Source organism: Muscardinus avellanarius (genome assembly GCF_963383645.1).
Source record: "Muscardinus avellanarius genome assembly, chromosome: 14".
Lineage (NCBI taxonomy): Eukaryota > Metazoa > Chordata > Mammalia > Rodentia > Gliridae > Muscardinus > Muscardinus avellanarius.
This window is the reverse complement of record NC_137800.1, coordinates 85,529,975-85,544,353: the sequence shown is the minus strand read 5'-3', so window position 1 is coordinate 85,544,353 and position 14,379 is coordinate 85,529,975. Positions and strand designations below refer to the sequence as shown.

General features: G+C 41.7%; 1 protein-coding gene across 2 annotated transcripts in view; it reads right to left on the bottom strand.

The window, feature by feature from the left end:
- Positions 1 to 14,379, bottom strand: part of EXOC2 (exocyst complex component 2) — a gene marked incomplete at both ends in the record, with an annotated part of 142,019 nt that overhangs the window by 56,859 nt on the left and 70,781 nt on the right. For both annotated transcript variants that reach the window (XM_080710817.1, XM_080710816.1), the window contains 5 exons: positions 433 to 513; positions 4,517 to 4,578; positions 5,887 to 6,008; positions 7,819 to 7,976; positions 8,383 to 8,448. In XM_080710817.1, coding sequence (XP_080566943.1) covers positions 433 to 513; positions 4,517 to 4,578; positions 5,887 to 6,008; positions 7,819 to 7,976; positions 8,383 to 8,448 — 489 coding nt within the window. The remainder of the gene's footprint in view (positions 1 to 432; positions 514 to 4,516; positions 4,579 to 5,886; positions 6,009 to 7,818; positions 7,977 to 8,382; positions 8,449 to 14,379) is intronic.

The following is a 14,379-nucleotide window of genomic DNA, read 5'->3' as shown; positions in this document are numbered from 1 at the left end:
AGACCCACAAAGAAAAAAAAATTTTTTTGGACTTTACTGAGAAAGTAGAACTTCTGGTTCATGAAGTTGATATAGACAGTTAAATCATGGACAGCTATTTCAGGGGGTGGACGTCCTCACTATGAAGATGGCCCAGAGGGGCTTTTCAACCCATAACAATTCTGGGCCTACGCTGGTCGACAATACCCAGGCCAATTATTCCTTCTCCACAAAGTGTCACTATAAGAACTCTGCCCACCGCCCCGCACTCATCCCCAGCCCACCCCGGGACCAGAAATTGTCATGGCTATGTAGTTAAACTAAATGAAACACACAAGCAATAAGAAAAGAAGTTCTTGTATGGCAATGACTCAAAAATGTCCAACTGTGGTTCCCAGCGAAGGACTCCCTCGCAAGACTGGGAGGCAGAGGCGGATTTGAGCAGAAACTCACGCTGGCTTCTCCGGGCTTGCACTCGAGAACGCCCTTCAGGGACTGCAGGGAGTGCACGATGCACTGCTCAAACTGACACGGCTGAAGGGAAAGAACAATAGCTGAAATTCCAAACAAGCACCGGCTATGAAGACGTACCTCACCGACGCGAACACAGCCAAAGAACTCCAGACTTCCAAGACACTTGGAAGGGACAGAGATACAAATAATCTGACCAATAATCTTTTAGTCACTCAGTTTTACACGTAATATTTTTAAAATAGATGAATCCTAAGACTAGAAGAGAACTCAGATGTAACTAAAATTTTTCTTCACAATTCTATCTTCCGAGAGCCAAATGTTTATTTTGGTACTGGAGATTGAACACAGAGGGCATTTTACCTCCAAGCTAAACCCCCAGTTCTTTTACCTTTTTCTTTTTTTTTTTTTTAAATAGGGTCTCACTAAGTTGCCGAGGCTGACCTCAAACCTGCGATCTTCCTCTCTCAACCTCTCAGGTTCTGGGATTTCAGCATGGGCCACCATGCCTGGATCTATGAGCTTATATTTTAAATGGTACATCCCAGGTGTACTCTAGGATGAACTCAGCCTCCCAGATATCCTGTATCTCTGGCGCTATTCATCAGAATGTAATGTTAAGCCAGGTGTGGGAGTGCATGCCTGTGATCCCAGTGCTTAGGAGGCTGACACAGGAGGATCGCAGGTTCTCCTCAGCAACTTAGTGAGACTGATCGGACAGAAAAAATAAAATTGAGCCAGGCGTGGTGGCGCACACTTGTAATTCCTGCGCTTGGGAGGCTGAGACAAGAGGATTGCGCAGGTTCGAAGCCAGCCTCCACTGGCTTAAGAGACCCTGTTTGCAAATAAAAAATATAAAATAGGTCTAGGAGTGTAGCCTGGAGGGAAAAGGCCCCTGGGTTCCATCCCCAATACCACACACACAAAAATAAATAAAATAAATAAATAAATAAATAAATAAATAAAATTGAACTGGGGATGTAGTTCAGAGGTAGAATGCCCCCGAGTTCAATTCCCAGTAAAACAAACACACACACCCCTGCTAAAACTGACCACCTGGAGGATATACAGAATCTATAAATTGGCTAAGTCACTGTAGTCACTGTCTTACACATTAAGGCAGAAAATGAAAATCTGTCCAACCCATAAGTTTGACTGGCTTCTAACGGTACAGGCTTCTGCCTACACCTATGGTGTTATTCTAGGTGATGGGGACATGAGGGTGAGTAAAACAGTTCTCACTAAGTGTTTATTCCAGTCAGGAGACACCACCATCAAAGTCACAGTGAAAAATGTTTTTTTTTTTTTTAAAGCATGGAAATAGAATTGCAATTGTAAGTGATAATAAGCAGCACCATAGAGAAAACAAAGCAGGGGGTTGGAGACAAAGGGTCCTGGGGGGAAGCAGGCTCTAAGTAGGATTCGGAGCCCCAGAGACAGTGGGCATGTGGCAGCTGAGAGGCGCAGGGCTGGACGGGCCGCCCCGAGGAGAAGAGGGATGGGGACAGCGCGCTCTTGGAGGGGGACAGCACGCACAGAGGGGCAGGAAGAGCAGCACAGCACACGGGCTGTGAGCAAAGGGGCCACGTGCTAGTGAGGGGTGAAGTATGTAGGTGTAAGTCAAGGGGCACTGAGCCTGCCTGGGAAGGGTCTGCACTCAACCACCCGGCTCTGAGCAAGAAGCCTGGAGAAAGAATTTTTCCTCAACGAATGCAGCCAATTTCTAAAAGAAAAAAGTGATGGCTGTATACATTAAAAAAAAAAAAAAAGGACAAGTTTATTTTCTTGCAAAAAAGAGCCCCGACTTTACAAAAGCTGAAATAGTACCTTGGCTTCAATGCAACTTTACTGCTTTTTGAAACCACCAGAGGGCGCCATGAACAGAGGGTGAAATATGGATGGCATAGGAAATATTTAGTCAAAATGTTTGTTAGTGGCTAGCATGTGTGAGGGTTCAGTAGTCAGTGTGTTAAAAAAAATACTTTGTTATACCTACCTGCCTGAGAAGGCATAAAAATTTTAAGTGTTTAAATAAGGAGAAGGAGGAGGAGGAGGAGGAGGAGGAGGAGGAGGAGGAGGAGGAGGAGGAGGTGGTGGTCATCGTCCAAAATTCATAATTCAACTGTGGACAGTTAAATGTTAATTTTCATGTTTACTTAGATTTCCTATATTAAGATTTAAACTAGACTTTCTTAATTTCTGCATCTATATTAATATAATAATATAGGATAAGGAATACTAGCCAGCTCAGTGAGTCGTTTCAGTTGAATTTGAAGCAATGACAATCTACATAACTGCTCTTCTTTGCTATAAAGAAAGAAGTTGTACTGTCTCTACATATTGTCAGTGAATCACCCAACTCAGCTGACTATAAGAAGTTATCCCAAATCATCCCAGTTCCTCTGAAAGAAGGAAATTTTCAGAATTATCCAAAATGAAAAAAGGCAGAAACCATCTTCTACACTAGAAGAAAATAGGATACTCTCTGACAAGCTGTTTGGGGCAACTGAAGTGAAGTTCCGATTAAAGGCAAACTTGAGCGGAAGGATGGTCACGTGCAGCGAGGCTTGGAATTCATCTAACATGGTAAGAGAGGTTTCTCTCTCCCAGTCACATGGAAAGAACAAACACTTTTGTCTCAAACAAATGGGACTGGTACCATGGAGCTGTTAAGAAAACATACGTGATAGACCTTGATACTAATGGCTCACTGTATAAATTCTAAGAATTTTACACATGCATTAGGTTGAACTACTCAAAGCTGGAATCTAGATTTGTGCACTCAGCGTTGATTCAACTTTTCCCTTAAGAGAAGTCTGTGGCCAGCAGCTCAAACACGCGGGTCAGCATCATCAAGTTGGCTCACGCCTTCAGAGCCATCTGGCCAAGGTCTTGGCCGAGGCAAGATGTGCTCCTTCTCCCGGGTCCCTCACGCACACGGCCCACAAAGGGGTTTGCTGCTTTCTTCCCTATGCATACTTCTGTGGCTCAACATGAAATTAGATATCTTGGTTACAATTAATTGCACTAGGGAAGTCAAACGTTAAAACCAGACACAAACAAGTTTCCCTGGCAACCATCCCAAGTCATTCTCACAGAGGCCTATCTCCAGTGATCACACAACCCAACAGTCCTGCTAGAGGGCACCTGTCAGGAAAACGTGCTTCGGGCCGACCACGTTCGCTGGACACACAGACTTGGAGACGCTCTAAAACAATGTTCCTCATGTGGCTGGAGACGAAACTTTTTTGTTTGTTTGTTTGTTTTAAACAAAGAACCTTGGCCACTGAGACTCTATTTTTCTCAAACTAAACACAGAACTTTTTTGTTCCCCTTTGCACAAAATTAGCCTGAGACAAGTATCATGAACCAAGCAGGAAAGTGACTTGGTGTCCAATGTGTGCACATCCACTTCATCTGCGCTGAGTTACTCAGTGGGACGTGGTCCAGTGGTCCCTTTGAACCTGTCCTTCAAGTTTGCTATGGTAACTAGGATAGCGTTGTATGAAGGAGTTCCAAGATGCAGTAAGGACTAATGTGAGCTAAGGAATTACCATGGTGGCCCCATTTATTACAAGCATTAACTAAACAAATCAAGATTTTTTAGATAGTGTGTCCAGTGTTTTGCAGTTTACAAAGTGCTTTAGCCCAGGCATCTCATTTCATCCTAACCCACAACACCATGGAGGAGCATTCTGCTCCTTCTTTCTGAAGTAAGACGTAAGAGTGATGCGTGGCTTCTTTAGGATCGGCTCAGGCTCTGCGTCGGATGCAGGGCATCTTCCTCCACCCCAGCACTCTCTGACTATACTACACTGTGAGCCTCAAGCACAAGCCGCAGATGTAATTTTGGATTTTCCACTAACCACCATATTAAAAGAATTTTACTTATTGTTAAATGTGATTTGCATTAAGCAAGATGACTGAGAAACTTTAAGAAAGTTTTTATTTTCAGAAAACTAATGAGAGTTGCAATGTAGTCGGCACATGCACCTTATTAATAAACTATTTATTTCTAACACAATAAACAATAAATATAATGACTAATGATGGAAAAAAATCTTACCAGGGAAGTCAGTCCTTCATTATCTACAACCCAGTCTTCTTTTTCAGCTAACCTCTTGATTTCTACAAAGAAAACAAGCACACAGTCCTCTTTATTTCAATGATCTCACTAAACTTTGTAGAGATAAAAAAATATCCATAATGGGTATTATTTTTAATTGCTTTGTACAGGCGAAAGTGGGGTAGAACAGATTTCAGTAGACTTAAGGACTCAAATGTGTATTTTTCCACTGGATTTTTCTACACTATCAATGTAAATTAAAACAATTTTAACTACATACCCTGATTTGGAGACTTCTAGGATAGGTTTAACAATAATTTAAAATAATGACTGATGATTGAGTATTTTTGATAAAACTAGACATGTATAAAATATGCCCTAGAATATATGTGCCTTAAATTTCCGAGGAACCATTTGGATTCCGTTTGACTCCCATACATTCTTGAAAACAGCAGCATGATCCTCAGTGGTTGAAGGAGTGCCACCTTCAAGGGAAGGAGAGCGGCTCCATCTCCCTGGACCCCATCTCCTTTGCATTTACAGCATCTCAGCGACCATTCTGTACCCGTGTGATCGCCCAGAGTGGCAAAGTAATGGCTGGTGTCATTCATAACAACGTTCTTGACTGTCTTTGAAAATGTTCAATATCCGAAAGGCAACCTTATAAAGATTACCCTTGGGAGTCGGGTGTGGTGGCACACACTTTGAAATCTCAACCTTTGGGAGGCTGAGCTGGGGAGCACAGGTTCATGGACAGCCACAGCTACTTAGTGAGGTCCTTTGTAACTCATTGAGACCCTGTTACAAAATAAGGAATTAAAAGTAGAGGTAGGGGTGTCGCTCAGAGCTAGAATAACCCTGGGGTCCATCCCCAGCACCGCAAAATATAAAAAATAAAGATTATTCTTATTGTTTTTTGCGACTCCTTGTGGAAAACTTGCAATTTCTAAGAAGTATAAAGAGAATAGGAAGTTTCCTTAATTTCCAGTACCCATGGAACCAATACTAATGGTCTTTCCTCAGATTTTACATTGTTTTTTCTAAAAATAATTTAAAATATACACATAGTTGTTTTAAAATTGTATCCATGCTTTATATACATTTTATATCCTATGTTTTCTACTTAATATCTGCCATAAAAATGCTGTTACATTCTTAAATATTGTGGTCTTGCATCACAACTAACCTGATTTGAAAAGATACTGAAAAGGAAAAAAATTTCTATTCAACAGCTGAAAATGAAGCAAACTGATTACACCAGTTTCTCTAAGAGTAGTTTTCTCTTATTTTCGAGGATGCAGAAGCTGGAAGGAGGTCACACATTCAGACAGCTCCTGTCTAGTCATGCTCATGATTTCTCTCCCACACACCTTCTGCTGTATGTTGTAGTGTGACCATTACACATCGCACACGGAGATCCAAAATGAGATCCTGGATCGTCTGCAACACGTCATTAGGAATTTCTAGGGCCGTCAGGGATTCGTAGGTCAGCCTGGGGAGCAGACACAAGTGAGCAGACGGGACACCGGAGTCCCCCAACCGTCCCGTAATGAAGCCCCATGGAGCCCACACGCTACAGCGCCAGGTCAGGAACAGGGAGAAGAGGGAGGCAACAGGGGCTATGATAGAAGAATAACGTGATGACACTAAGCCGGACGTGGTGGTGCACACTTGTAATCCCAGCATTTGGGAGGCCAGGACAGGAGAATCGAGGTTCATGGACAGCCTCGGCTACTCGGTGAGACCCTGTTTCAAAATAAATAATAAAAAATAGGGCTGGAGGTATAGATGGAGGTAGAATGGCCCTGGGTTCCATCCCCAGTACCGCAAAAAAAAAAAATCATCATCATCATCATCATCATCATCATCATCATCATCATCAGAGTTTAGCAACAGGAAAGATGCTCTGTATACAGCATGGCATTCTTTTTCCTACCAACTGAACACTGGGATGTTTAAGAGCTCTGTTGGTCAATGTTAAATGGCAACCAGTGGAGTCAACAGGACAGAGAAGAAAACAAGTAGAACTTCTCCTTCATGGAATGCATTCAACATCATGTCCTATCCTGGCGTGGTGGTGCACTCTTGTCATCCCAGCATTTGGGAGGCTGAGACAGGAGAATCACGGTTCGTAGCCAACCTCAGCTATTACTGAGGCCCTCTGCAACTCAGTGAGACCCTGTTTCAAAAAGAATAAAAAATAGGGTTGGGGGTACAGCTCGGAGGTAGAATGCCCCTGGGTTCAATCCATAGTACTGGAAAAAAAATCACGTCTTATACTGAGGAGGTCTTTTCCTTTATTTTTCAAGAAGCATATATATGCTAGATGTCCATCAACAGATGAATGGATTGCAAAATTCTGGAAAATACACACAATGGATCTACTCAGCAATAGAGAAGAACAAAATTATGCCATTCATAAGAAGATGGAAAGACCTGGAGAGCATTATGTTCAGTGAGATTTGCAAAGCACAGGAGGACAAGAAACATATGTTTTCTCTAATATGCTCGAGCTAGGGAGAATGTGGGGTGCCAGAGGGACTCCAGATAAAGGAGGGGACCCTCAGTGGAGCCAGGAGGAAGGGCAGGGGCAGGAAGACTGAGGTTCATTAAGGGAAATGCTACCTGCGACTATGTGTATACAGGTGAATATACCATTGTACATCTGCATATACTATACTATATACTGCGTATACTGGTGAATATACCATTGTATATCTGCATATCCTATACTATATACTGTGTATACAGATGAATATACCATTGTATATATGCATATACTATACTATATACTGCGTATACAGGTGAATACACCATTGTCAATCTGGACACTCGGTATTGGGAGGGAGGGAAATGGAGAGGTGGGTGGTCACCAAGTACTGTGTGCAGGTATGTCATTGTCAACATGACCTACATTATGATGTAAGACTATAAAGCGCCAATTAAAAAGCATATATATACATATAATATGATTTTTAAAATTTAAGATATTTTTAGATGTGATATATTTAATATATAAAGTATATTTCTCTATATACATATATATATCTATGTATGTAGATTGTATATGTATGTAAAGAATATGTGGTGGGATGCTAGGATGAAGCCCAGGCACATTTTACTTCTAAGTTACACCCCCCCAGCCCTTTTTATGTTTTGTTTGGAGACAGGGTCCCTCATGGTTACCTTAGATTGGCCTCAAGCCTGCGATCCTTCTGTCTCAGCCTCCCAAGTGGGATTCTAGGCGTGAGCCACCAGGCCCAGCTATCTCCACCTTTTGCTGGGCCTGCGTCCATACTTACCTTACAGTCTGGATGACGTGGGCAAGCCACTGTCCGGAGAGCTCGGACTTCACCTCCCAGCCTCCATACTGCCTCCCTCCTCCCTCTCGGATGCTCAGTGGGAGCAAAGCTCCACGGATCAGCTTCACAAGCGAGTGCATTATTTCCTGGATCATCTTCTAGAAAATGGACGAGGGAAACCGCATGAACGCAGAGAGGAGCAAATGAGGCGACCTCACTGAGGGTGAGGGGAGTGGGGAAGAGGAAAATGCCCTAATGCACACGATATACCTTCACGAACCTAAAAAGTCAATCACTAAGTCAAACATGAGCAGGAGGGAGGGGAGGAAGGGGCGGGAACTGGGGAAGGGTTGAGTGACGTGTGCGTGTGTGCCTCTACCATCTTGTACCCCATTAAGATGTAGGACTACAATGCACCAATAAAGAAATGTCATCCATCTGGTCGAATTAGAGAAAAGACTGAGCCTGGCTGATAACAAATACTTTGAGTGTTCTATCTTCTCATAACTTCAGGTGAAGAAATCCTACCCTGGGAACGAGTCCACGGAAGTCACCTTGACTCACCTTGAAATCGTTTTGCCTTTGACGTACGTTCTTTGATCTTTCAATCTGGCCTGACTTCTCAGCAGTCTGAAAATTTTTTAAACAAAATAAAACATATCAGCTGTCTCCTAGAAAGCAATCTATGAAAAGAAATGCTTCGGCAGCTATACACGAGGACATGAAATATAACTTGCATGGATGGAATACTTAAATAATTTTTTTTTCTGATGAATTAGAAATCCTTTCTTATTCCAATAGAAAGTTATTTATCTTTCTAAAACCTTTGGGAATAATCCCATAAAAAAAAAAACCCCTAAGAATTAAGTTAAAACTACCAGGTATCTAGGTGAATTTCATATGCCATTTTCATCAATAATACGATGTCTAGCGATAAAGTATCATATCCATTTTGACATCAAATCTCATTAACTAGGTGAGAAATAAAAGAGTAAACTTGGAATTAATGTACAGTAATCCTATAGTATCCATGCTATTTTTTTTACTTTTTTGGTAAATACTTATAAACATAAGCATTATGTATATTGTTTTATTTTTCAAAAATTAAAAATTCACTTTCAGGAATTTTTACAGAGTAATTTAGGAGAGAATACATTCCACTATCCAAAATAAGTTTTTTTCTGTTTACTAATAAAGCTCAATTATTCTTGACTTAATAATGTAAAAAAGAAGATGTTGATTAAAAGGGAGAGCTATTTAATTATATTTCAGTTACCTTTTTAATTAAAGATTTTTCTAATAATTACAAATTATTCTGTAAAATTTCATGGGAGGGCAAGCTTAGGAAACTTTTCCAATAATAAAGCAATAGCAAATTATACTCTATAAAAGAATTCTGGCATTTCACTGACATGATGTAACCATTATCCCTTAAAATATTCAAGTGTTATTGGTTAAGGTTAAAGATGAATCAAGAGACCTTTTAGGTTAAGAACAGTCACATTATCAATGTTCATGATTTTGGCTTCAGGTTTACTTTAAAATATACTTTATGCCGGGTGTGGTGGCGCACGCTTGTAATCCCTGCGCTTGGGAGGCAGAGACAGGAGAATCGTGCAGGTTCGGAGCCAGCCGCGCTGGCTTAAGAGACCCTGTTTCCAAAAAAAAAAAAAAAATATAGAAATAGGTCTAGGAGTGTAGCCCGGAGGTAGAAGGGCTTCCAGGAACCCCAGAACCACCAAATAAATAAATAAATAAATAAATAAATAAATAAATAAATAAATATACTTTATATGTAGATACATATATGTGTGTATATGTTTTATATATAAGCTAGGGAAATAGTGCATAGAGTTTATATAAAAACATTCTTGATATCAATGAGTCAAAGAAGGACTAGAGTGTTGGTTGTTGTCAACAAAATTATCAGTCACAACTGGTAAAAAGTGTTCAGCACACACATAAAGAGACCATTCAAACTCTAATGATAATCACTTTTTACATTTTATAATTAATGTTTCTTTTCCTTGTTTTTTTTGTGGTGCTGGGGATTGAACCCAGGGGCATTCTACCTCCCAGCTACACCCTCAGCCTGATTTTTTAGTCTTTAATTTGAAAGAGTCTCACTAAGTTACAGAAGGCCTCACTAAGCAGTTGAGGCTGGCCATGAACCCAGATCCTCCTGTCCCAGCCTCCCAGGGACTGGGATTTCAAGTGTGCGCCACCACACTCGTCTCTTTTTTTCCCTTTGAAGAAACTCATTTTTGCTTTGAAATGGTTAAAGTTATGCAAACAACTAAACCCCAAATCCACTTCCATCGTCTTTGAAATGTCAAATCCACTGACCAACAACACTTCAATTTCTTAGTACAGCTGGATGAATTTCCCCCTTCCTTTGTAAGAAGAAGGAGAAGTAATTGAAATATTTTAAGGCATCTAGTGAGGAGGAGGAGTGAGAAGCCAGCCTGGAGCAGGTATATTTAGAAAACCCAACAAACTCAACCAAAAGGCTTAGAGAACTGATCAACAAATTCAGCAAGGTATCTGGATACAAAATCAATCTTAAAAAATCAGAAGCTTTCCTGTACACCAACCATAAATCCACTGAAAAAGAAATTCAGAAAACACTTCCACTCAGGATCTCCCACAAAAAAATCAAATACCTAGGAATAAACTTGACCAAGGAGGTAAAAGATCTCTACAAAGAAAATTATAAAACACTGAAAAAAGAAATCGAAGAAGATCTTAGAAGATGGAAAGACCTTCCATGTTCATGGATTGGCAGAATAAATATCATTAAAATGGCCATCCTCCCAAAAGTGATCTACAGATTTAATGCAATGCCCATTAAACTACCAAGATCATTCCTCACAGACATAGAAAAATCAGTCCTTAAATTTATCTGGAATAACAAAAAGCCCAGAATAGCCAAGGTAGTTCTCAGCAACAAAAACCACGCAGGAGGAATCACAATACCTGACTTTAAACTATACTACAAAGCCATTGTAATAAAAACAGCATGGTACTGGCAAAAGAACAGATATATAGACCAATGGAGCAGAATAGAAGACCCAGAAACAAGTCCACACACTTTCAGCCAATTGATTTTTGACAAAGAGGCCAAAAACATACACTGGAAAAAAGATAGCCTCTTCAACAAATGGTGTTGGCAAAACTGGTTAACCATATGCAGAAAATTGGATGTTAATCCCACTTTTTCACCCTGCACAAAAGTCAACTCACGATGGATCAAAGACTTGGAAATTAAACCAGAGACTTTGAAGTTCCTTGAAGAGGGCATAGGTCCAACACTACAACACATAGGCACAGACAAACATTTCCTCAACAAGACCCCAAAAGCACAACAAATTAAAAGGAGAATCAATACGTGGGATTGCATGAAACTGAAGAGCTTCTGTTCAGCAAAGGAAACTATCAAGAATCTCAATCGAGAGCCAACAGAATGGGAGAAGATTTTTGCCACCTACACCACTGATAGAGGACTAATATCTAGAATATATAGAGAACTCAAGAAACTCAACACTAAGAAAACAAAGCATCCAATAACAAAATGGGCAAATGAACTAAATAGACACTTCACAAAAGAAGAAATTCAAATGGCCAATAAATGCATGAAAAAATGCTCAACGTCACTGGAAATCAGAGAGATGCAAATCAAAACTACCCTGAGATTCCACCTAACTCCAACTAGAATGGCCATCATTCAAAACACAAACAACAACAGATGCTGGCGAGGATGTGGAGAAGTGGGAACTCTAAGACATTGTTGGTGGGATTGCAAATTAGTGCAACCACTTTGGAAAACAGTATGGAGACTCCTCAGAAGAATGGGAACAAATCTACCATTTGATCCAGCAATACCACTGTTGGGTATCTACCCAAAAGAAAAGAAACCAAACTACCAAACTAATGCATGTGTATCTATGTTCATAGCTGCACAATTCACCATAGCCAAACTATGGAACCAGCCAAGATGTCCATCAACAGATGAATGGATTACAAAACTGTGGGATATGTACACAATGGAATTTTACTCAGCCATCAAAAAAAAAAAAAACTCAATTACATCATTTTCAGGGAAATGGATGGAACTGGAGGACATTATGCTAAGTGAGATTAGTCAGGCACAAAAAATAAGAAATCAGATGCTTTCCCTAATATGTGAGAGTTAGGGAGAAAAGAGGAGCAAACAAGACAACCTAAAGGAGGAGAAATGAGGGGGGAAGAGGAAAATCTCTAAAGCTCACAATGTACTTAAACATATCGAAGTCAATCACTAAGCCAAGCAAGGGAGGGAGGGACGGGGAGGGAATGGGGTGGGATTTGGGTAGGGGTTAAATCAGCGATGAGTACATGTTTGTACACACGTTTTTTTACCCCAGTAAGTTGTATGAATATAATGCACCAATAAAAAAAAAATTTTTAAAAAGAAAATGTCAAGAAAAGCAAAAAACAAACAAACAAACAAACAAAAAAAACCAACAAAATTGCAAAGCTGAACGAACACCTGTAATCCCTGTGCTTGGGAGGCAGAGACAGGAGGATCACGCAGGTTCCAAGCCAGCTGTGCTGGCTTAAGAGACCCTGTTTCCAAATAAAAATATAAAAAAAAAAATAGGTCTGGGAGTGTAGCCCGGAGGTAGAAGGGCTTCCAGGAACCCCAGTACCACCAAAATTGCACTGCTGGGTTGTCAAGCTTGCGTGAGGCTGAGTTCCATCCGCAGAAACTCCCCTTCTCCCTCAAATCACACTGCTGGTGACACAGGGCCTCAGGGTAGAAAAACAAACACCTGCCCAGCACACAAGGGGCTTCAGCGCTCTCTGACTGTGGCGGTCGGTCTGCTTAGCCTCGGACATGATTTTTTGACTCCATTCTCTCCTGCTAACACAACCCCAGGTTTCAAGTGTTTCTCCCTTCTGCCTCCCAAATGGTATCTCTGGCCCAGCTGTCTCGTGTGAAACCCAGATTTGAATCTCCAATCCCCTGCTCACTGTCTCTGCTTGAGATTCTCTGGGGAACCTCAAGTCCCACGCCTTAGAAATACTTAAGCCTTTTGGGCTCTGCGGTGGCAAGCCTGCTCCTCCGGGAGCCTGGTCCAACGCTCCACCTGCCCTCGCCTCTCTTGACTCATCCACTGGTAAGACCAATCAACACTGGTCCAAAATAGGAAGCACACCTGCCAATTCTCTCCAACTCACTGGTAAAACCTTTCATCCCAACCTACACTCTTGCCTGCACCACCTCATGGGTGTGCTGCTGGGCTCCGTGACAGCTGACCTTGAACGGGGATAGGGAACAGAGTGATCTCAGCACTGGAAGCGGGCTCCGCCTGCAGCTCCAGCCTCAGCCTCTCGGGACGCATGCAGGCCTGCGCTGGGCACCCCGCTCAATACACCAGACTCCTGTGCTCAGGGTCCAGCGCACGGGCCCCTGCGGCCCTGCGTGGCCATCTCCTGCGTCATCTCTGCAGAGACCTCCCCTCCTCCATAGCCCACCACAGATATTCTTTACCTTTTGGCCCTATTGGGTTCTCTCGCTACTGGTCCCAGAGTTAAGTATTTTTTTTTAACCATTTATTTTGGTTCTGTCTCTCTAGGAAGGGAAAAGAACAGTTTACCCTAGTTATTGTTTCATGTATATGATATGCTTTAGAATATATGTGTGCACATATATTGTATTCACATATATGCCTGTGTTGCATGTATACACCCGTTTGCCAGGTGTATACTGTGTGTATCATATATGTGTGTACACATGTATGTCTATATTGTGTGTGTATACATGTGTAAGTGTACGTGTGTGAGCATATAGTACCTGGCATACAGAGGGCTTACAGAGTATTCAATAAAAAAGAGCCAGGCATGGTGGCACAAGCCTATTGCAGTACTTGGGAAACTGAGACAGGAGAATCACAGGTTCAAGGTCAGCCTCAACAACTTAGTGAGACTCTGTTTCAAAAAAAGAAAAAGGAAATAGAGCTGGAGGTGTTGCTCAGTGGTAGAATGCCCCCTGGGTTCAATCCCCAGTGACACACACACACACACACACACACGAAAATAAAAAAAGAAAAAAGAAAAAGATCCATAGTTAAGAAGGATCACATTAAGAGCCCAGGGGTAGCTCAGTGAGTGCTTGCCTTGCATGCATGGGGCCCTGGGTTCGGGCTTCCACCACCACCAATAAGAAAACAGACACCAAGATTATACCTGCCGGGCGTGGCGGCACACGCTTGTAATCTCAGCATTCGGGAGGCTGAGACAGGACTGCAGTTCATGGACAGCCTCCGCTACTGAGTGAGGCCCTTTGTAACTCAGTGAGACCCTGTTTCAAAAAATTAATGAATAAAAATAGTGATGGGAGTGTTTCTCGGAGGTAGAATGCCCCGGGTTCCATCTCCAGTATTGAAAAAAAAAAAAAAAAAGTATCCAATTCAGGCTATGCTTTGTCAGAGTACTGCTGTGCTAGCACACGTTAGTAATCCCAGCATTCAGGAGGCTGAGACAGGAGGATCGCGGTTCGAAGAAAGCCTCAGCTAGTGA